The 21,623-nt window shown below is 50.9% G+C and overlaps 8 protein-coding genes and 2 non-coding genes across 10 annotated transcripts; 3 read left to right on the top strand and 7 right to left on the bottom strand.

The window, feature by feature from the left end:
* Positions 1-312: 312 nt before the first annotated feature.
* Positions 313-1,974, bottom strand: BCR38DRAFT_356927 (LETM1-like protein-domain-containing protein; the record flags this gene model as incomplete). The annotated part of the gene is made up of 1 exon (XM_040857062.1): positions 313-1,974. One exon carries the CDS (start codon positions 1,972-1,974, stop codon positions 313-315), a length of 1,662 nt encoding a protein of 553 aa, XP_040709643.1.
* A 1,162-nt stretch (positions 1,975-3,136) lies between these two features.
* On the bottom strand, positions 3,137-5,854 carry BCR38DRAFT_356846 (uncharacterized protein; the record flags this gene model as incomplete). The annotated part of the gene is made up of 1 exon (XM_040857054.1): positions 3,137-5,854. The coding sequence occupies one exon, from the start codon at positions 5,852-5,854 to the stop codon at positions 3,137-3,139; it is 2,718 nt and encodes a 905-aa protein (XP_040709644.1).
* Positions 5,855-6,787: 933 nt separating this feature from the next.
* Positions 6,788-8,155, top strand: BCR38DRAFT_462000 (CTLH/CRA C-terminal to lish motif domain-containing protein; the record flags this gene model as incomplete). The annotated part of the gene is made up of 2 exons (XM_040862595.1): positions 6,788-6,914; positions 6,966-8,155. The coding sequence occupies 2 exons, from the start codon at positions 6,788-6,790 to the stop codon at positions 8,153-8,155; spliced, it is 1,317 nt and encodes a 438-aa protein (XP_040709645.1).
* A 481-nt stretch (positions 8,156-8,636) lies between these two features.
* BCR38DRAFT_491125 (uncharacterized protein) lies at positions 8,637-10,030 on the bottom strand (the record flags this gene model as incomplete). Its single annotated transcript, XM_040864619.1, has 2 exons — positions 8,637-9,064; positions 9,130-10,030. 2 exons carry the CDS (start codon positions 10,028-10,030, stop codon positions 8,637-8,639), a joined length of 1,329 nt encoding a protein of 442 aa, XP_040709646.1.
* A 2,257-nt stretch (positions 10,031-12,287) lies between these two features.
* On the bottom strand, positions 12,288-12,380 carry BCR38DRAFT_t372. The gene has a single exon. It is a non-coding gene; the product is annotated as a tRNA-His (tRNA).
* A 563-nt stretch (positions 12,381-12,943) lies between these two features.
* BCR38DRAFT_t371 lies at positions 12,944-13,029 on the top strand. The gene has a single exon. It is a non-coding gene; the product is annotated as a tRNA-Ala (tRNA).
* A 269-nt stretch (positions 13,030-13,298) lies between these two features.
* BCR38DRAFT_491126 (S-adenosyl-L-methionine-dependent methyltransferase) lies at positions 13,299-14,894 on the bottom strand (the record flags this gene model as incomplete). Its single annotated transcript, XM_040864620.1, has 2 exons — positions 13,299-14,488; positions 14,564-14,894. The coding sequence occupies 2 exons, from the start codon at positions 14,892-14,894 to the stop codon at positions 13,299-13,301; spliced, it is 1,521 nt and encodes a 506-aa protein (XP_040709647.1).
* A 374-nt stretch (positions 14,895-15,268) lies between these two features.
* BCR38DRAFT_491127 (cysteine synthase-like protein) lies at positions 15,269-16,621 on the top strand (the record flags this gene model as incomplete). Its single annotated transcript, XM_040864621.1, has 1 exon — positions 15,269-16,621. One exon carries the CDS (start codon positions 15,269-15,271, stop codon positions 16,619-16,621), a length of 1,353 nt encoding a protein of 450 aa, XP_040709648.1.
* A 188-nt stretch (positions 16,622-16,809) lies between these two features.
* Positions 16,810-18,198, bottom strand: BCR38DRAFT_125357 (transcription factor S-II, central domain-containing protein). The gene is made up of 2 exons (XM_040853509.1): positions 17,061-18,198; positions 16,810-17,007 (listed from the first exon to the last, which is right to left on the bottom strand). Exons 1-2 carry the CDS (start codon positions 17,784-17,786, stop codon positions 16,999-17,001), a joined length of 735 nt encoding a protein of 244 aa, XP_040709649.1. The 5' UTR covers positions 17,787-18,198; the 3' UTR covers positions 16,810-16,998.
* Positions 18,199-18,924: 726 nt separating this feature from the next.
* On the bottom strand, positions 18,925-20,917 carry BCR38DRAFT_403300 (major facilitator superfamily transporter; the record flags this gene model as incomplete). Its single annotated transcript, XM_040857792.1, has 4 exons — positions 18,925-20,208; positions 20,269-20,326; positions 20,374-20,702; positions 20,756-20,917. The coding sequence occupies 4 exons, from the start codon at positions 20,915-20,917 to the stop codon at positions 19,171-19,173; spliced, it is 1,587 nt and encodes a 528-aa protein (XP_040709650.1). The 3' UTR covers positions 18,925-19,170.
* Positions 20,918-21,623: the final 706 nt, after the last annotated feature.

Here is a 21,623-nt window from a genome sequence, read left to right on the forward strand (position 1 = left end):
ACCACGGACCCCCTTCTGTGCACATTGACAACTATAGATGAAAAAGTGAACAAAGTCTATTCGGCTCCAATCAATGACAAGAGATGCCTGTCTTCCCATTTCTATAAACCATGCACCGCTACTCCAGATGAGTTGTTGTCTGCCAATCCTCCTCCGTCCATGGATTGATATTTTCCGCTAGTAACACAAATGTTTTTGGTGCATGTCGCCCATCATTTCCTGCACATATATGACTACAGGTTAACAAACAAAAGAGAAGTGGCATCTGGGCACACATCCTCCCCGCGGACGAACCTCGGCCTGTTGCGAGACTTATTCGTTCTTCTTCGCTTCCATCTTCTTCTCTTGCGAATGGCCATTTGCGTCGGCTTGGGCAGCTTCGGCGCCGGCCACCTCGCTGACTTGTGCCTTTGCAGCGTCCTGCTTCTCGGCTTGCATCTGTCGCTCTTCCTTCTCGTCGATGTCGTCCACATCGCGAGGGGTGGCCATGCCCGTCTCTTGATTCTCCTGGTTCTGCTCGTTCTCTTCATCGATCAACTCTTGTTGCTCGCGCAAAACTTCAAGACGCTGTTTATTGGTGGCGGCACCCTCAGCATTGTGCACCTCGAGCTCAATTTCGTGGTACAGCTCCTCCGGAATGGAGGAGAGCACGCCTGTCAGAGCATCAATCTGAGCGTTGAAGCCACCTTCCTCAGTCTTCTGGCTGTACATATAGGCATTGCTTAGGACCAAGAGAGTCGATGGCACGCCGTGCTTCAATCGCACGTCGAGCCAACCTTGGAGGTCGTCTCTTAGCCTCGCAGGGGAGACACCGTGCGTCTTGATGCCGCGGCTGCCACAGGCCATCTGCAACTCCGAGACGCTCAGGCTGTCGACGCCCTCATAGCTAATAGCTTTGTCGTCCCTCTTGATCTGTCGCATTCTGTGGCGGACCTGGTACCGAAGCATCATGTCGGTTCCGAAGGTGTTCAGGTTCATGTAACGGCACATGGAAACCAATTGCGGCCTTGACAGGTTGTCCAAGGTCAGATCATCTCTGAAAATCTTGCAGACTTTGATGACGTCTTCCGCCGTGGGCTTCTCCCCAGTGGCGCGCAGCTTCTTGAAGAAGATAGCGAACTCCTCTTTCTGGGCTGTTGACTGCGTCAAGGGCAGACCAGTCTCGCCTAGGGTGGTACGCAGAAAAGAGCTAACCTCTTTCCGAGTTGCCCGAAGGGTAGCGGCCTTCTTGTCCTTGTCCTTCTGGGACTCATAGGTGCTGGGCAGCAGGTTGGGGAAGAGCTTCAGGGCAATTGGCAGGAGCGCCTCGGCAAATGGCACAATGATGAAGGCCGAGAAGGGAACCAAACGCCCAAGATCCTGTACTGTGCGCTGAAGTTGCCGGCTCTCTCGCCGGGTAAGTTCGTAGCCGGCGGCCATCTTGACAGCCAATCTGGTGCTGATCTTGACCTCGGTGGCCAGCAGCTTCGTGCCATCCCAGTAGTGCTGGATCTCGTGTTTGACTCTTTGGCCGAGCGTCAGCTTCTTGCCCTGTTTCTCTTCCTTCTGTATCGCCTCCATCTCCTTCTTGGCAGCCAGCGCGGTCAATGTCTTGGCCTCGCCCGTGGGTTTCTCTTTCGGTGGCGCCGCTGTCCTGGAATCGGCGCTGTGATCTATCTGCTTGGAGGCTGAACCCGCCTCTGCTGCCCTCTTCGCTGGCGCTTTGTCTTTTGGATCCTTGGGTAGTGGTTTCTTAGCCTCTGCCGCATTGAATCCCGGAGGCGGTCCATCAGGAGGCCCTGTCGAGTGGCGTTCGGTCGATATGTTGCGGAGTGGCACCAGGATTGCGAGTGCGTGTGTGTTTGCCGGTAGGTTTCTTGTGTATCTGCCGATGTGACTTGCTGAAAGGCCGAGGCCAGGCCGCAGTGCTGTCCGCGATGCAGCAAAGGGGTTTATAGCTACGGCCCGACGGGCAGCGCGGGATGATGCGCTCATGATGGCGCAAAGCGTATTTTGGTTACTTGAAAAGGAGTGACTCAGTAAAAGTGGTGTGAAAATGATTCTTTAGTACAATGTAGAGGTTGTTAACGACTGGAAATGGTGCAAGTTGTAGTTGGTTTGTTTGAGTACAGCTTGACGTGGGGACCCACAGGGTTCAATCAATGCCTTTTCTTGCGGGAACGGACAGAGGTGACGGCGGGCTTGAGCGAGCGAAGGCACGCCACGCGAAAGCCAAGTCAATTCCAGACTTCCGGCACACGTAAATCCGAACCCGAGATCACGTGTGCTCCTGAAATTCGGACCTAACAATAGGCATCAGATGAGTTCCACACATAAATATGCATGTGAAAACACTTATGCTTGTAAAGAACCCATTTTCTGTTGGGGCGGCGGTGGCGGAATCGGCCAAATGATTGCCCTTGCTGATCTCCTAGGGGATGTATGCAAAAAGACGCCTTAGCTCTACATCATCGATACACCCCACCTCTGGCAACTCCAAAACCCCGTCTCAACAACTGGTCGAGTCGAGCCTTGAAATCCTGTCTCAAGGCCTGTATGCTGAGTAAGTTCATGTACGGAAGTAGTTGCGTAGAAAACCACTAGAAACATAGACAGCGACCGTGCGGCAGACTGTTCAGACTGTTTGCAATCACGGGCGCCTGTTTTTGTTTGGCTGGCAACAATTCTCTTGTTTCTCTGCCGCCGGACATCTCCGTGTGGAGTAGTACGTAATTCCGACAGACGGTTGTTCCGTCGTGCGATGATGATGATGACGCCCATTACACCACGCAAGAGCACAGATCATAGGACATTCGTGACTTACGAAGCGCGATTTCCATAGTGCACTGTTCATTCACAAGCTCAACAGCCATGTACGTGCCCAAGCACAGAGAATCTGATTTGAATCCAGTCAAGCTGCCGCAGTATTTCGTATACTTTGAGCTATGAAAAGTTGAGCCAGACAGTCTATGTTACTTAAAGCACAACTCTCCGGTTATCCAGCTGCATCAAATGATGGCAGTCCCATCCTCATGAACTCCTCTATTACCCTCCAGTAGACCCTACCATATGCCATGCAACCTATATAGAATATAAAGCCAGACTCGCTCCCATGTGAACAACAGGATTAGCATTACTCCGTTTAGATTTCACACGTTCACTTTCGCACTTCGGCCTGTGTAATATTCGGCCCGGTGCCGATCCCTGTCAACGTTCTGACGGCCCAATGCGCCCAGCTTTCCGTCTCGAGCTGCATCTTGAGCTCTTCCGCCCGTTTCTCGACGGCTTCAACTTGGAGCTCGAACTGCGCAACACCATCTTCGACGTCCTGCACCCTGGACACGAGGGCGTTCATCTCGTACTCCAGCTTTGCAACCAGAACCTCGACATCCTTAACCGCCTCGGTCACGTGGGCGCGTTCCTCGCCAATGATCTCCTGCGAGGCCTGCTTAGCGCGTTGATACTCATCGGTGAGCTGGTAGTACAGGTGTTGTAAATTCTCTTGTTGGCGCGCGTAGTGATCGTTGATGGCCTCGATGGACTTGATCTTGGTGTCGACCCATGGCTCAAGGCTTTGTTTGATGTCGAGGATATTGGCGTAGAGGCTGCAAGCAACCTCTGCCACCTGAGCTTGTTTTTCGAGCGTTGCCGACGTACGCTTGTCCTCGCCACCATCCAGTTCTATCAATTCTGTCCATCGGAGTACTGCTTCTTCAGCGTCTCCAAATGATAGTCTTCGTGGCCATCTGTATTCGTTTAGCGTGCCTAGCGGTGGTTGCGTTCCCGCAATGCTATGTCGTCGATGAAGGTGCGATAAGGACGTATCAAGCCGGCGTTTAGCCTCCAGCGCTGGTCCCTGCAGTTCGTTCTCATCTGCTGTTAAACCCACCACGGAAGGTTTGATAGGGGCTATGTCGTTCCGGATCTCCATGGCCCGAGAAAGCCGCTTGGTCTCATTATCCGATACAACGTCATCCGCGGCCCGAGTGACAGGTCTAGATCCACTTGGCGGCGTTTCGCTTTGGCCCGGGTGAATAGAAGCAGGAGCAGAGGTTAAGTCCATATCCTTCCGGTAACCATCTCTGTACTCGTCTGGTTTGTTCTTCCAGGTAAATGTCCGGCCGATGGCGCCAGGCACGGGACTTGCCACCAGGACTGGGGACGAGCCTGACAATACTGATCCAGTGATGCCCGGATATCCAGTTTCAAACTCGTCCTTGGACGGACGACTCACGTGGCCTCTCAGGCCGCCCCCGCTGTAGACAGCATCTTTGATGCGCCCGAAGCCCGAGCGAGCATCGCTCATCTTACCTACAACACTTTTAAGGACCACCCGTCTCAGAGCATCCTTCTCAGGGCTTTCAGCTGTCACACTAGTCGCGGAACCAGGGGCCGGCGCAGAGTATACACCAGGTGATTCTTCCATTCGCTTCATTTCCACCTCTTCGTCTAATGGCATGGACTGTGTCTTTTTCGACTGAGCATTCGAGTCTCTCGAGTCTTCCTTGCCAAAAAGGAGATTGCTCATATCTGGTATTGATCGATCGTGTTCTATGGTCGTGCGTTTTGGCTTGCCAAACCATAGCCATTTTGCACGTTCTCCATGAATCAGACTTGTGAACCTGTCCAGGTCCAAAGTTTCAATGTCCCCCAAGCCACCCTTATCGCGCCCGCTGACCATGCCTAATACCAGCTCGCCTCGCTTACCACCGATTTCTGTGACGGTTGACTTGACAGCCTTTTGCACGCCCCATCCTTCTCCAGCAGCTGCCTTGGCAGTGACGCCGTGAAGTTTGTGCAAGGTTTGTCGATCTAATCGTCGGGTCCTTTCTAACTTCTGATATTTCTGGAAGTAGCCGATGCCCCTTTTGGTCGAGTCAATGTCGAAAACATCCTTGGAAATAGGGGCACCAAAGTAGCTCAATCGGTTCCTCGCACCCATCAACAAGCCGAGCAATGCAACGACGGTAGTGGGACCAAGTATGCCGTCAGTCGGCTCGACGTTGTAGTATTCCGCACCGAATTCAGTCCACCAGTTACCAACGGCTCTCTCTGTCACGTCGCAGAGAAGGCCGTCGATGTACTCTTGGTCCAACTTCCCAAATATGAATAATGCGACCTGGCACAGCTTGACCAGCTCCACCACAGCCTCAGCAAATGGTATCTTCTCATTCGTCTTGTATAGCTGTACGAATTTGGCCTTGGCGGCCGCCGTTGGTTCCGACAGCGTCAATCCTGCTCGCCCGGAGCATCCCAAACGCTTAAGATTCTCATTGACTATGAACTCCTGGCGATGCTTTTTGATATCGCCATCAGGAACCGAGATGACAGTCAGAGCCGAGGGAAAGCTGCTGAGGTTGGTCACCATTAGCTCCCCCAGGAGAGTCTGCTTCGGCCGTGCATGGTACTGCTGTATTGCCTTGAAATAGACTCGCAGTCGTGGGGTCCATGCACTCTCATCCTCAGGTATAGCTAAGACGCCCACGACGACAGAATGCCTCTCATCGCCCGTGTATGTGACTATGACCAGAGTCGGCGACAGTCGCGAGCATGCCCACTGCTCAACAAGATATAATTCGTAGCCGCGCAAGACGCCTTTTCGTTCGACAACGTCCACGCAAGGGTCCTCCTCGAGATATCGGAAAGCGACAGGGTCGGCGAACACGACGTGGCGACGGCTCGGGGCTGGAGACGGGATTGTCTCGGCAGGTGTGTGCTGCCTCGTAATTTCTTGCGGCGTCACAGTACCGTCCACTTGGCTCTGGTTCTGGCTTGGTCGAGGGTTTGCATTCCTCTGCGAGGCAACCCTCATGAGTGAGAGCTCTTCTTCCTTGTGAATCCTTGCATCGTTCGCAGGGAGGGAGAATCGCGCCATGATTCTCCACGGGGTTGTAGCTTTGCTTGTAAGGGATTGCGGTGCATCGTAGGTTGGGTGAAATTAAGAAAAGAACATTGTAATGTCACGAAAACAACGCGTGGGAAATATAACAGAATCAACAACGCCGACTCCCAACGTTCGCATGTGATGCCATTACGCTGGACCTGTTCTTGGAACATACCCTTGTAACTTCCCCAGGCGAGTCCCGAAACCAGCAACGGTTGTCCCGCCTTTTCCAGGGGCCAACTGGAGCTTCACCGTCTTGAATGATCCTTGGTGATTTGACTTGGCGGGGTCTGCTAATGACGCATGTCATTGAGTCAAGTCGCTTGAAGTGCCGTTATTCGAGGCATGTAGCTGGCAAGCTAGAAGGAGTCTTCCTTTTCGCAGCGAGAACACGGCCTAGCCGAAATGAGAAATCGCATTTGGAAATTCTAGAAATAGAAAAATACAAGGTTCAAATGACAGTATCAATATCCAACCTCGAGAATTTACAATACTACGTAGAAAGCTCCCCAGTTCCATGCCCCGCAGTCAGGTCGGATTTGGCAAGCGCCGACTTGTGGCGGAGCACTAGGTGGCCCGGGCAGAGTGTTATGCAACTCGCTCCAATGCCGCTAACCTCGCAGCGACGCAGCGAGTGGCATTGATGAACAGACTTACAACACACATGCAGCTCAACCCGACTTCATTCTTATCTGGACGCTATAGACCGAATGTCCCAGTCACTAACAGCTCCAGAGGTGCACCACAAACGAGGGCCATACCATCCAAGCACAGACTGATGGGCATGAATAGCGGCAAATGCAGCTACCCGTGGCGGTCACTTACTCAGCAGCACATCGGCTATTGTTTGTGAACGAGATCACGAGAGCTCAACTTATCTCGAGAGGTTATTACCGCCGACTCGCATAACAAACGACAGACACAATGGCTATGCTACAGCTTGACGAGGATCTGAAGAAGCTGACACAGTCGGCCCAGCTGTCAAATGCGCTTGGACATGTCGACAACATCATCGACCTTCTGACCAACGCAAGAGAGAAGATCGCTACAGGTAAGCATCTCCCCATATTTTTGAGCTGTGCCAACTGGTCTTGAATCGCAGCAAACGACCCACATACCACGAGTTTAACGCTCACGAAGCTGCAAAACCCGACACGAGAAGGCCTAGAAGGCGTCAACGAACATCTCAGAAATGTACACAGAGCGCAAACCAAGTACAACAAGGCCCTTACGGCCGCATTTGAACCAAAGGACAAGAACCTTAAGGGTCCCCTACCCACCAACCATGATCCTATGGCAGACCATCCTCAACTCATCAACCGCGCCATCGCGATGCATCTTCTCCGCGAGGGTCAGTTTGGCGTGGCCTCGACATTCATAAGTGAGGCCGAGCCAGGACCAGAACCCGGCGCCTCGCAATACCAACGGCAAACTCGACTTCCACCCTCAACCCTCCGCTCACCCACCTCGCCCCGCTCTCCTACCCCCACCGATGCGACGATGGACGCCGAGATACCGGTTGAACTTCAGTCGGAGGCTCTCCAAACCGCCTTCTCAGACATGTATTCTATACTATCCTCGCTCAAAGCACACGATCTCTTTCCCGCCATAGACTGGGCCCATGAAAATGCAGCTGAGCTTGAAGCCAGGGGTTCCAACCTTGAATTTGAGTTGTGCAAATTGCAGTTTATCTGGCTCTTCAAAGGACCACAAGTGAACGGCCTCCCTGACAGCTCGGCAAACGGGCGTTCCGGGGCCCTGGACTATGCGCAGAGAAACTTCAGCCGCTTCCGGCACCGACATTTGCGCGAGATCCAACAACTCAGTTGTGCCATGGTGTATGCCTCCAACCTCGGCGCCTCCCCTTACCGTGTCATCTTTGACACCACCCTTGCCTTCGACGAGGTGGCGGCATCCTTCACACGCGAGTTTTGCTCACTCCTCGGTCTTTCCGCCGAATCACCCCTTTACATAGCCGCCACAGCCGGTACAATAGCTCTGCCACAACTGATGAGATTCTTGAACAAGGTCAAGGGGAAAAACACCGAGTGGACGACGGAACAGGAACTCGCATTCGAGACCCCTCTCCCCAAGAGCATGATCTACCATTCCATCTTTGTGTGTCCTGTCAGCAAAGAACAAACGACAGACGCCAACCCGCCGATGATGCTGCCGTGTGGACACGTACTGGCAAGAGAGAGCTTACAAAGGATGACTAAGAACGGCCGGTTCAAGTGCCCATACTGTCCCAACGAGGGTAGTGCCAAGGATTCGAAAGAGATAATTCTGTAAACTTATTATTACAGCACGGCGTTCTCAAGGGGTTATTGATGGTACTTAGGAAGGCATGATGTTTATGGCGTTTTTTAGATGCGCTTATATTGAAAGGGGTGGGGTTGGTCTGCCGTCCATAGGCATAGTGGCATTGGAAGCATGGCCGACTCTTGTCACTTGTATAGAGGGGATTGCAGCGCTGACTATTTTTAAGTTGAAGACGATGGCTATTAATCTTACACTTTTACAGCGATTGTGGACGCATGTGAGCTATTTGCCCCTTTAAGCCAACGGAATACGCTGATGGAACCGTGAGGCAATACAGCACAACATTGATTACAACAATGCAAATTAAGAACACGGTACATTGTATGCACTATTATATCGATACCTTATATCTGCAAGTCGCACTCCATGGGCTTGTCTCCTTTTTCAGCGCAGAAACACGGTAGAAACCCCGGCGCTGCAAAGTACGTTGTATGCCATACTGTTGGATTAACTATACATCAAATGCCACATGCTCCAGCCCCGTCTTCTTCGCCTGCGCCTCCAAATGGCGCCGCTGCGGCTCTGTTATCCTCAGACTATGCCCCTGAGACGGCCACCGGTTCTTCAAAAACGACTCCAAGGACTGCTGACACTTCGCGTGTCGTGGGTGTGCCAGTATGTTCAGCGATCGAAGCCGCTTCTCTATTGAGCAGGCGCTCACTTCGATCTGGGAGGGTTCGGGAAGGGGCCACAGTCCAGAGATAGCCAGACATCGGATCGCGGAAACTAGCATCACGTCGTTGCAGCGGGCTGAGTGCGTTGCGCAGCCGAAACAGCCGGAAGGGGTCGTGTTTTCTTGCGCGATGATGGCTCGTTCGGAATCTCTGAAGGGCTTGAGCATGGCTTCGAGGATCTCGAGACGTAGGGCTGTGATGGCATCTGTTGTGACGTCAATAACAAACATCTTTCGAGTTGAGTCGAACTATATTTGTCAATTTACTTACCCAAAGCTCCCGGCGGCTCTTTTATCTCGTGAAAGAGGTTCTGGAGCTGAATCGACTTGTTCTTTTCCTTGGGACTGGCATCATTGCATGCGCGGATGGCGAGCCCATAAAGCGAACGACAGAACGTCTCCTTTCCCCCGAGCACCCACGCAATCCACGATCGACGCTCCAGACACTCGATGGCGTTGACGTCGGTGTCTTCCAGCTGGGTGCCCAGGCTCTTGATCCATTGAGATGCCCAGGGGCGAAGTAGCCGCGCTACATCGTATTTGTCCGCGAGGACCGCGATTTCATAGATCTCGCCGTATGTGTGGGGATTACCAACGGGGACTTGATCAAAGTAGCCGTGCATGATTTTCAGGAGGGTGGCGAATGGTTTTGGTAGGTCGTCTGGGAGGTGGACGATCCATCGTTCGTTGTTTATGTCCACTTTCTTCCCTTCCATGAGGATAATTTCTTTCAATGGAGTTGAGGCGCGGGATATCGTCCTGGAGCAAACTTTGAAGGTCATAAGGGTGATCTGCTCCGGCTCGGGCTCAGGCTCAGTCTTCGTCTTATTCTCAACGCAACTCTCACCCATAATGAGTAATACGTCTCCCTCGGGATCAATCTCGACCGTGGCAATTTGGTTATGCAAGTCCCGATAATCCAAGCACAGCGAGCCGGCTCCATTATCGATGCTTGAACGAATACTTGAATTGCCATCACAGCGGTGCAGGACTCGGGAAGTATACGGGAGAGGCTTGCGCCGCGAGGGACTGCGACCTCGACGGCGCTCCCTTGACGAAGAAAAGTCGCCCACGGCAAATTGGCCCACCATCATTTCGAGTTGGGTGATGAAAGATGAGACGAGGGAACTGTGGGAAGCGGAGTGATCGGTTTGGGGTAAGTAAGGCGCCATCTCCGCGTTTCACGCGCTTCCCTTCGCGTCGCTTTTTACTTTATGACATCTGTCACGATGTCGTTCGACGCAAGTTCTAGGTTCCTGAGAAGTTCAAGGCAGAAGTAAACGTTGGGCATAAGACGGGCGGCAGACTCGTTGAGATGAAGTGTGCTGATTTAGTTGTGATCCTTTACGAGTTGGATAAGTCAATGGCGACAATCAGTGACAGTTATGGTATATTGTCACGGTCAATGACTACTCTAGCAAACTACTTGATTGCGTCGAGCTGGGCTATCACCCTTCCGTCGTCACTATTTATAGCTATTTACATCGACTTGGACTTATACCACTCTAAAGTGGGGGTGAGCTGCCGTCATCGCGAGCTTGTCCGTTTTGCTGATTCATGCCATCAAACCAGATGTCGCCGCCGGGTGGTGTAGAGTTGTTGATGGCGCGGCTGCAATGAGAAAGTGTAATCAGGTCATGCCCGTGTGTTTAGCTGTCGTCCCATTCAGCAACATTCCTTCTTGGCTTTCTTGGGTAGATCAGGGAACTCTAACTTTGCAAGTTGAGACAACATTCGTAATACCGAACTGCCTATTCTAACGAATTGATCGATAGGGCGTTGAATAAAACAAATCACTGCGGTTCGTGACAAGGTGGGAGAACCTGCGAAGAAAATTGTGCCAGTAGGACTTTCGGGAGAATACATCAATCATCATCTCCTCTCTGAGTGCAGCATGTCATTTCCAAATACTTCAGCCGTCCGATCGTTCAAGCCAGATTTGGGTTCATGCATAATTGTTCAGCTGAAAACCGGACGCCCGAGGATGAACATATTTTTAGAGCTTTGGGAACCCTTGCCGAACAAGCCGTGACTTGACGTAAATAATTCGTGTCTTCGTCATGGCTTGTAATCATGGCAAGGTCGTCTTTCACTCCACGACTTGAATGTGGAGCATCCATTCAAAGACATCGAGAAATTGCTTGCAGATGCGTTATGGTCACAGAAGATCAAGATGTGCAAAATATTACACCAGGAGTAAGAAATTTACTGGTATTTATAATTTACTAAGACTGTCATATATAAGTCCGTTATATACATGATGTAATAGCTTATATGTTTCACCTGTACACACCTCTGCCGCTAAGGTCTCTCACAGGTAATTTTCGAAGCCAAACATGAGCTAGTTACCACTCAAACAGCTGTGGCATCATTTGGGTAAACATGCGACAGGACTATCGCATTTAGATGTTGCCGTATGCGTGTCTTGGGCTAATTTGCGGATTTGATAGTAGAGAACCCCTTGAGATACGTTGGCCGGTGTGGCTTTCCCATGCTATCATCAAAAGATTATATCACACCTGGAATCTAGTAACGATATTATCGAAACCCAATATGGTTACACTTCCAGTTCAAGAGAGAAAGCAGCAGGTTTTTTACTGATTACGACGCCAGATGGCGACCCAGTCTGTTCCATTGACCGTGAATAGAATGGAAGCATTAACAAATGAACAAGATATGTCGATCATCACCATCCTGAAGTTCTGCTTGCTATAGTTGTCAGCTTCGCTGCCCTGGTAATGAGTTCTAGATGACGGCCAGGAAAAATAGTAACTGAACTATGACTAAGTATTCCATGACAGTGCGATTACAAACTACAATCTAGTTTGGCAAGTTGGACTCGACTGTCAGTACGCGCAACGATTGGCGTAAGTCCATGAATATACAAAGTGATGGAATCGCTGGTCAACCCACTTAGCAGATTTATCGATGGTTTCTTCTAGTTTTGGTCCAATACGCCTTCGTCTGCAGAGCGCTTCTTTCGCGTGGTGAGTCGCCCCCCTTCCCGAAGAAAATTCAGGTCGTTGTTAAACAACTGGTAGGTAGGCTATGTACATGATAGCTGCGAATTGCACCATTGTACATACATGTAAATGGACTGGGCAGCTTCTTTTCAGGTCTAACGAGTTACTTATTATATTACTGCGATGGGTTTGAACCATCAAGTTGCTATTCCATGGCTTTCTGGGGCATTTGTTGCTTTCTTACGAGGAAGTTCTCCCACCGGTTGAATATAAATCGGTCGGTAATGGTTACTTACTACTTACTACTGGCTGTCATCTCTTAAACCAATGAATGTATTTGAGGTTTCGTTCTTGAAAAAAATATTACTACGCAAAATACGCAAAATGATAAACAATTGGCCAACAAACCAAACCGTGCAAATTATAATATGTTGTTGTCTGAACATGAAGGGAAACAACAAAAAGTTGGCGTTACCCGGAATCGAACCGGGGTCTACACGGACAAGTTATAGATTGAATAAGCCACAACGTGTTGTACTGACCACTATACTATAACACCGTACTAATCACACATTGAAAATGTGCTTGGTTGGATGGAAGTTTGAGGTTGCCAAAGCCATTTATATATTTTTCTTTTTGAACTGTTTTCTTGCATCATCGGAAATGGCATAGTCTACTACCGAAGTGGGACACAACATGCACAAATGTGGAGAGCGATGCTTTTTTGGTCTCCAGGTTAAATTGACTGGTTCACTGGTCCGGGAAGGTGGTCACTTTAGTGTGTGGTAGCATAGTGTGGAAAGCAATGAGTCTATACTGGGGGTATGTCATCCCCATTTCTAAGTTGCGTGGTGAGAATATGTCTCGATCATATTTCGTTTTTGAAGCAATATGGCGGCAGGAGTCGCAAAAGAGACGGCATTTGCATCTTTGGTAGATGGTAGAGGAAATAGTGTTCATTGTTGTAGCATTTGTGTATGTCTCACATGATTGTTGGTGAATAACGCACCCACAGACCCACGATAACCAGAAAATATTGAGGCCGGCTTTATCCACTTGCGAAATATCTATTTTCAACAAGATATATACGCATTTAGCAAAAATGTTTATTACTAATCAGTTGGGGATATAGCTCAGTGGTAGAGCGCTCGCTTTGCATGGTCTAAAGTGCCTGCGAGAAGTCCAGGTTTCGATCACCTGTATCTCCACAGTTGATACATCAATCAGATAGTTTTGGTTTCCATTACTTGTCCAATTTCTAGACTACTAATTCTTTTTGGCTGTCAGCTTACGGTCTGACGGAAGCCTGTCGCGGTTAAAATAATTTGCTGCTATTTCGAGTCCTTCCGAGACTTAGTTCCCAGTCCATATCACGGAGCTCTCAAGAAGCTTTTGGCAAACCAACAAATTCCGTATACACAATTGGATTGGAACATTTCTTCTGCACTCTGTACAAGTTTTTACAAGTCCTCCCCATTCATACAGTAACCATGACACTGGCGTTCTTGTACCAGGTCAATAGGGGATTCTCCCCGCTCTGCACCTGCGTATCCTCAACATATGCCCACGATTGCATGAAATGCTCATGCGACATGACGCGAGTGAGCTTCCCCGTAATAGCGCCGTAGATGGCTTCGGTTACCCTGAAGTCCGTGGGGAACAGAATATCAAAGTATCCCTGGTGAACTAGCGGTGTCCTGACAGGCACCATCCGTCCTTGATATCGCGTTTGCACTACGGGACTGTTCAAGCCCTTGACGGTATCCGGCAATTTGTGGAAATCGCTCGTGACGAGCCTATGAGCGGGGAAATACTTCTCGAGTATATCGAAGAATTGCATTAGTCGCGTAGGTATATATTCGGCCTCGCTCAGGTTGGGCGCGAATGGCATCTGGCTCCGTGCCCAGCGAAGGAGCTTGCTGTTGGGATATGGTACGCGATATTGACCGCCTGTCGCTGCATGCCGTACGCGCAGGAACCGCGCAGCAACGGAATCCAACACGGGCTCGTAGAACTCGTAGAAGTCATTTTCGGCCGTTATGAGCACCATGCCCTGCAGCGGCTGCTCTGTTGTCAAATCGTAACGGATGATGTCATGTGCGAAATTGTCAAAGACTTCGAGCGCGATGAAGAAACAAGGCGACGGTACACGATCGTTCCAATCGAAGATGGAGCGGTTAATAATCTCGACCTTGTCGGCATGGCCACGACTTGCAGCTGTGGCGAGAAGTTGCGAGTTCTGAATGGCGACCAGCGACGGACTAATCTCAATGATCTTATATTTTATGCGGTCGTACACAGAGGGTTCTACTGATCGTATGTAGTCCAAGATATTCAGCATCAAGGTTCCCCGACCTGCTCCCATTTCGTAGACAATGAGATCGTGGTACGGATATGTCGACATGATGTAATTGGACATGAGGTAGCGAGCAATTGCTTCGCCGTAGTAGGGCCTAAACAGCTCTGTCGGGGTGTGCCAAAGCTGCCGCGTTTCATTGGGCATCTCGAGCTTAGAGTCCAAATCTTGTTCGAACTCGATCCAGCGCTGACTGAGCTCCGAGAAGAAGGCGGGTTCGTCGCGAAGCGAGAGGAAATCGAAAGGCTCTCCGGGAGAGAAGATGACGGCTTGCTTGGAGAAGTAGCCGTAGGAGGGGTTGTATAGACTGTCTAGAATTTCCTGTCAGTCAATCGCTGTCACAGACAATGCCGGATCCAAAGCCATCCAGAGACAGCAACACACACCTTCTATGAAGTCTCGCATCAGCATCTTGACCTTCCTGGGCCTCTCAGTTCGGCTCCGTAGCTCATCCGCCGTGACTATGGGGTAAGACTTGTATTCTTCGGTCATATTGACCTGGACCAGCTCGGTCCGCTGCTGCCAGTCGCTCTCATTCGGCTTCTGTGGTGGCTTGGCCCCTCGAAAGCCTGGACGATGGGACATGCTCCTCCTCTGCTGCTGTATGCGTCGACCATGTTGGATGCATGACGACAGTGCCGCAAGGTTCCGTTGCGATTGGCATGCTGGATGTCGGAACAGCTGTCGAAAGACCTGGGCCACGATGGGGGAGTCCATGTTGTGGACGTGAGTCAACTTTCCAAGTGCTCTCGTCAACTTTTGATGCTGAGAGCGGGTAGGTGCGGTGTGAATAGGGAACTGTGGCCCGAGCTTCAGACCTTGAAGTTTCGTGACGGGGCAGCTCAGTGTTAGGCGAATGACAACCTTGGACTTGCGCACATAGTAGCAACTTGAGAACGACGATCCTGGTCATGACAGACCAAAGTGAGTATTGGTTCGATTTAGCATAAACGAAGGACGAGGTTTATTTTGAAACTCCCACTTTCATTAAGCACCATACGAACTATCGACTTTTTCTTCCAGTTTATATACTCAGAATACCTCGCCACGATGGCCTCATAAAACATCTGAAGGTCTGACAAGAAAAGAAAATGTCGTTGAGACATCACCCAAAAGCCTACGGATCGGTGGCGGTAGCCATCGCCTTTATTGCTGGTATTTTTGTGACCCTCGGTTTCAAAGACTTCTACCCGGATCTGGAAAGACGGTATCAGCAAAACCGGCGGAACAATAAGCGGACTCGGAAGCCAACCACTTCAGACTCGGACATGCGACGACGGTCCAGTCTTTTCTGGGGTCCAGTGCAATTAGAAGATCGCGAGAAGAAGCTAGAATTACAGTTACCGCCATCAGCCGGTGTGGTAGAAGGTATCGAAGGCTGCATTGGCAACACGCCGCTGGTCGAGATCAAGAGCCTATCTGATGCAACGGGTCGCACCATCCTGGCCAAGGTCGAGTTCCTCAACGGCGCCGGAAACAGTCCCAAGGACCGCGTGGCACTCAACATGATCCAGGTGGCTGAGGAGGATGGACTGCTGAGCCCGGGGCGAGGAGACACTATCTACGAAGGAACGGTGGGAAGCACGGGCATCTCGCTTGCGGCGCTCGCCCGCGCAAAGGGGTATAAAGCGCACATATGCATGCCCAACGACCAAAGCTTGGAGAAGTCAGATCTTCTGCATCATCTCGGGGCAACGGTTGAGCGTGTGCCCGTTGCGCCAATCACTTCCCCGGATCATTTTGTCAACCTGGCTAGGAGGAGGGCGCAGGAGCACACCGACTCGAATGAAGATTCAAGCCGCGGCTTCTTTGCTAATCAATTCGAGTCGCACTCCAATTGGCAGGCGCATTTCAAGACCACGGGGCCTGAGATATTCTACCAAACCAGCGGCCATGTAGACGCCTTTGTAGCAGGTGCCGGCACGGGAGGCACGATTGCGGGTGTCGCCAAGTATCTGAAGGAGGAAGCGAAGCTGGCCAACCTAAAAATTGTTCTCGCCGACCCGCAGGGCAGTGGCCTGTACAACAAGGTCAGGCATGGCGTCATGTACTCGAGCACCGAGAAGGAGGGCACCAGGCGGCGGCAACAGGTCGACACCATCGTCGAGGGCATTGGCATCAACCGAATCACCGAGAACTTCGAGGCGGGCAGGGACTTGATCAGTGACGCGGTCAAAGTCACGGACGAGCAGGCTTGCAAGATGGCGCGCTGGCTGGTTGAGAATGATGGTATCTTTGCTGGCAGCAGCAGTTCCGTCAACTGTGTTGCTGCCGTTGTCACTGCTTTGAGCTTGCCCGAGGGAAGTCAGATTGTGACAGTTCTTTGCGACTCGGGGACGAGACACCTGAGCAAGTTCTGGAAGCAGGTTGCCAAGATGGGCCTCGAAGACGAGCCCAAGCCCGAAAGCCTGACCGAGCTGCTGGGTATCAAGCAGGACTCATAATGGTACAGTGATCCAACCGAGGGTTTTTGTGATCTCGGACGCCCCAAAAATTCTATACATGGCATCCCGATCTATGATACAAATCATCTAAGCTCTAAAGGCTTGATTCCAACCAGAAATGTCCGTGTTCATGGAAACACGGAACGATATGCAATGATTAAGAATACGTCACACAAATCAAATCAATCCATTTTCTGCTTGTGATATCAACCGCAACTCCTTGCCACCTAGAAATCAATTGACGCCGGCCAGCGTATGCCGTTGCGCGTAAAGGTACCTACAGAACCTCGTGAATCATTTCGTATGTGCAGCTGTTAAGACCAGAGGTTGGCCAACCACCCAAGCATGAATACCGCGAGGAGAAGAGGGTATAGTGCTCAAGAGAACTGCATAGAATTAGTAAACAATGTTAGATGAAAATGAAGAGAGCCCGACTCACCTTCCAGCGACGGCCACAGTTCATACATTCGCAGAACGTCGTCATAGGTTCATCAGCGCTTCTAGTCTGAGCCTGACTATAGCTGACCTTCTTCTGCTTGCAGTTGCCGCACTCGAGGGTATCGCTGATGCTCTTCTCGGCCATGGGGACCTGGGCCTTCTTCATGTTCTCCTTTTCGAGCTCCTCGTCGTGTTTGCGCTGCTCCTCTGACATGAGCTGCTTAGACGTCATGCGAACAAAGCGGTCTGGAGTGATTTCGCCCGACATGACGTTTTTGCCCAACTCGGGATTCGTCTTGTTCTTCAGGTTCGAGAACAGAGATCGAATCTTGTCCTTGTAGTCCTTGTTCTCGCTCTTGAAGTGCTTGAAGGCTGCGTCCTCAACTTCTACGGCGCGCTGAATAACGAAGTCAACCGACTCAGTGGAACGGTAGGCCAAGCCGTTGTAGAGAAGACCGATGCAGTTGTTGCGAACTTGGGAGCTGGTGCGCTTGACGTCGACGCCATCTTCAGTGTACTTTCGCTTTTCTGGGTCGCCCTCAAACTTGCGCTTCGTAGCCACCATAATCGGTTTGGGGAGGGGGGAAGCAGCAGGGGCAGGTGATGCAGAGGCCTTCGCTTTCTGTCGGTTGGCTTTCTCTGCTTCAACGCTTTGCTTCCACTTTAGAACGATGGCGCTAGCCTGGCGAGCGACGTCCTTGTTGGGGTTCTGGCGCAACTTTCCCATAAGAAGCCCTGCCTTGGTGGTCTAGGAGACAGGCCAAGTTAGCTTTGACGAAGTGGAATGTGCTGCTGAGGAGTTGATTCGAAAGCAAATCAAACAAGTCACAGAGTATAACGTAACATAATGTCACGGAGTGTAGTGTAGTGAATCATGACATCGGAACGCGCGATGCGAAGTCGGAAATGCGATAGGAGGAGACAACTCACGCGCAACATCTCCTCGGTCGGATTGACTTCCTTCTTGAGGAACTCGATCTGCGACATGATTTCGGATGGAGGCTCGTTCTTGGTAAGGGAGCTCTGCAGCGCCTTGACGCGCTGGGTCAGTTCGCGTTGGTCCATCATCTTCGCGGTGTTGTAGATGATGGGACTTGGCTGGTGTTAGAATCGATCGTGGAGAGTCGACAACAAATAGGCGATGACAGCTGTGTAAATACTGTGCGGTGCGGTTGTCAAGTGAATGAAACCAGTATTACACGGTCGTAAGAATACAGATGGTCTACAATCTGCAGGCAGAACAGATGGATCCTCATGCATGTGAATGCCAGAAAAAGACTAGAGAAAAGTAAGTGAAGTCATTGAGGCCGCAATTACCATTCGCGATCACCAACTGCAGATGGGGTCCGTGCGCAGTCGTTGCGGAGAAATCCGTGCGGCCTTTGCGAACAAGCCAACCGGACGTTTCAACTAGACTGCATTCTCCAAAGTCTTGGAGGTGTCAATTTTTGGAGAACGAAATAACAGCTCGTTTGTCAAAGAAAAGCTCAAATAAATGACGTCTGCGCGAGGCTGAGACAAGCTGGGAGGTTATCCATTCTCGCAACGTAGATGTGGCTGACAAGCAAACTGGTAAGTATCTAATCAATAAGAACTTTTACCCATCTTGTAGGTGGAGCTTGCTAACATACATATCTAGGAGTCCTGCATGCCATGCAGGTTGGACTCAAGCCATCTTTGATACCAACTCTTCATGGTAGGTCTCAAAACCGCACACGCATTCTTTGCGGCAGTGGCCTCTGTCATTGTACCAGAACTGCTCAGGGTATCTGGAAGGCAGCTTGGTTAGGTCTTGCGTTGCCTCGCATCTGCACTGTTGATGAAAGTGTGAATTCGACAGCCACTGTGATGGAACCAGTATAATACTTCAGGATAACTACGGGGTTTCTTTGGCCCAACTCCAGTGCGTACCTTCACAGATCAAGGTTGAGCGATTACTAAGCTTATGGGGTTTACCAACTCGATTACCAGCCGAGGTGAGAGATTATTGAGGTCATCGAAACCATGTATGCCCACAAACGATAAGTTCTGCAACACCAAATTTCTGGCCATGGCGGCCAAATTTTGTTCCAAACTCATCATTTTCTCTGCCTCCTTTTTCCCATCCTCAATCATACAGGTACCCTGCCTCTGACGGATTTCCATTCCATGAAACAAGCCGCGATGGTTGCTAGCCCCCCCAACGGAACGGCAAGCATAAACACAGTCGTCAGGGCTTTGTTAATTACATCAAGCACAAAAGGCAGCTGCGAAGGAGGGACCATGTCGCGAAATGCCGTTGCGCCAGCTTGAATGATCGGGCCAACCGGAATGGCACTCGGGCCTTCTCCGACTGAAATATCTCTGATACGACTCAACAAGACACTGTTGCCGACGGAAACAAAGATGGCACCTCCAAGTGACTGCATGGCCACTACGGCGGCAGTGCCAATTCCAATGTCTTCGGGATGTAAAACTGTCTGGACTGATGAGAAACTCATCTGGATTGATAGGCCGAAGCCTGCCGACACGAGAATCTCGTAACCAATCCACTCCCTAGTGCTGATACCTGGATGGAGGAGGGTGAGGATTCCACAGCCAACAGTACCAATGGCGCCTCCGACAATGGCAGGAGGGGTGAAGTAACCGACTTTGGAGACGAAAGCACCCGCAACAAGCGACATCAGCGCATTGGCCACAACGTATGGGATCATGTCAACACCAGACATGATCGCAGTCTCTCCCAAGATGGCCTGGAACCAGATTGGTAGGAAATAAGCGTGGATGACGAGGATACTGTATGAGAAGAAAGCCTGCAGGCACGAGGCAGCCACCGTTCGTTGGGTGATGATGTGAGGTGGGATCAGGGCACCATCTTGCTTCCACCACTGCCATACAAAGAACAGCCCCGATGTCACACCAAACGCGCAGAGCAAGCCAATAACTTTGGGACTACCCCAATCCGCCCCAGATGCGGTGTCTTCGAGCGCCAGAAAAAGCATAGTGATTGCCCCTAGCAGTACAAAACTTCCAACGAAGTCTATACTGACAAGACGGTCCAAGACGGACCGGTCTCTGTGCTGGCGAGGTCGGCCTCGAAAGACCAGGAGCATCACGGTAAGTGGGAGACTGAGAATCGGAAGATTTATCCAAAAACACCACCGCCAGTTCTTGTCTCACTGTCAGCCTTGGGTTCCATCTTGCAAGGAAGGAGGACATGAGATACATACCACAAGATCGGTAAAAACGCCGCCAAGAACCGGACCGCACGTGGCGCCAACGCCAAACCTGTCAAGTCAGCTTGGAATCATATTGGGGCTCATTGCTTAACTTACATGAGACCTACGATGGCGGTAAAGATGGGCCGGGTATGTAGCGGGACGGCTTCCGCTACGACGACAAAACTACCCGGTATAGTCCCTGCACTGCCAAACCCTGCGACTGCGCGGCCAACAATTAGAGTATTTGAATTGGGCGCAAGTGCACAAATCAAAGACCCCAGCCCGAACATGAACAAACAAAATATGTACGCCCACTTGACAGTGAACAAGGTGAAGGCACGCCCGAACACGGGCATGAAACCGCATGCTATCATGAGGTATGCGGATCCGTACCAGCCAATGTCGGCGGTGGAATGGAACTCGCCCGTGATGAACGGGATAGCCTGGCTTGTATGTCAGCATAAAGATACGATGGAGTGGCTACGAAGCAACCTACTGTCGTAATGATGGTTCTATCGATCGATATCAAGAAAATTACCAGATCTAAACCCAGAATGAGCAGGAACAACGGAAAGCCGTGCAAGTGCTTGGCCTCTTCTTCGGCGGTAGGTACAGCGGTGTCAGCGGGTGTCCGTTGACGGTCCTCTTTTTCTTTCATTCTCCCCTGCCGCTGGAACTGCCGCGCGAATATCTTGAGGTCATGGCGCGCTTTCTCCACATGTGGGTGGACTGGGTTCTCTGTCAGGCTTTGAGGTGTCTCAGACGGTCTTCCCGAGAGAGAGTCTCGCGAAGGAGGCGTGGTGTCTGTTGTGGTATCTTCGACAGTGCTGAGGAAGCTGTGATGAGCATCCGAAGTGAGCAAGTGGCTCGTGTTGTGTTCTTCAAAGATTTCGAGCATCGATTTCCAAGGTTTGTTCCCAGCAGCATCTGTTTCCTTTTCCTCGGTATCGTGGCTTCCTCCTGCATCATCCAGCTGTGACAAGCCAATAGTGACATTGGCTGTCGACAACGGCTTCTCTTCGGAATCATTCGAGAAATCAAGCGCTTCGATAAGAGACTGGGTCAGTTGCAGTTGCGGGTTCACAGTTTCTACAGCCTTCTTCTCGGTATCTGGACTCATCTCCGACGGTGCTCTCGACGGGGCAGGTGAGCAGTCGCCGTTTCTGGTTTGAGATGTTTGATGAGAGCTACTGCCTTGCTCAGGCGAGTTCTCATCCGAATCCGGGCCGCCGTCCGGAGATGGAGGTGACTTGTTGGCGCACGAAGGGTCGGCCATTTTTTCGTCGAAGACCCTTTACAGTAACTAAGTCAGCCATTGATTCGTCAGTAGGTCCCGTGTAACATATAAGTGCTTACGTACAGAT

The sequence above is a fragment of the Pseudomassariella vexata genome (genome assembly GCF_002105095.1).
Source record: "Pseudomassariella vexata strain CBS 129021 chromosome Unknown BCR38scaffold_27, whole genome shotgun sequence".
NCBI lineage: Eukaryota > Fungi > Ascomycota > Sordariomycetes > Amphisphaeriales > Pseudomassariaceae > Pseudomassariella > Pseudomassariella vexata.

Bases quoted from the DNA above. Each gene is read 5' to 3' on its own strand.
- BCR38DRAFT_125357 (XM_040853509.1), bottom strand. From the start codon at position 17,786: ATGGGAAAGTTGCGCCAGAACCCCAACAAGGACGTCGCTCGCCAGGCT.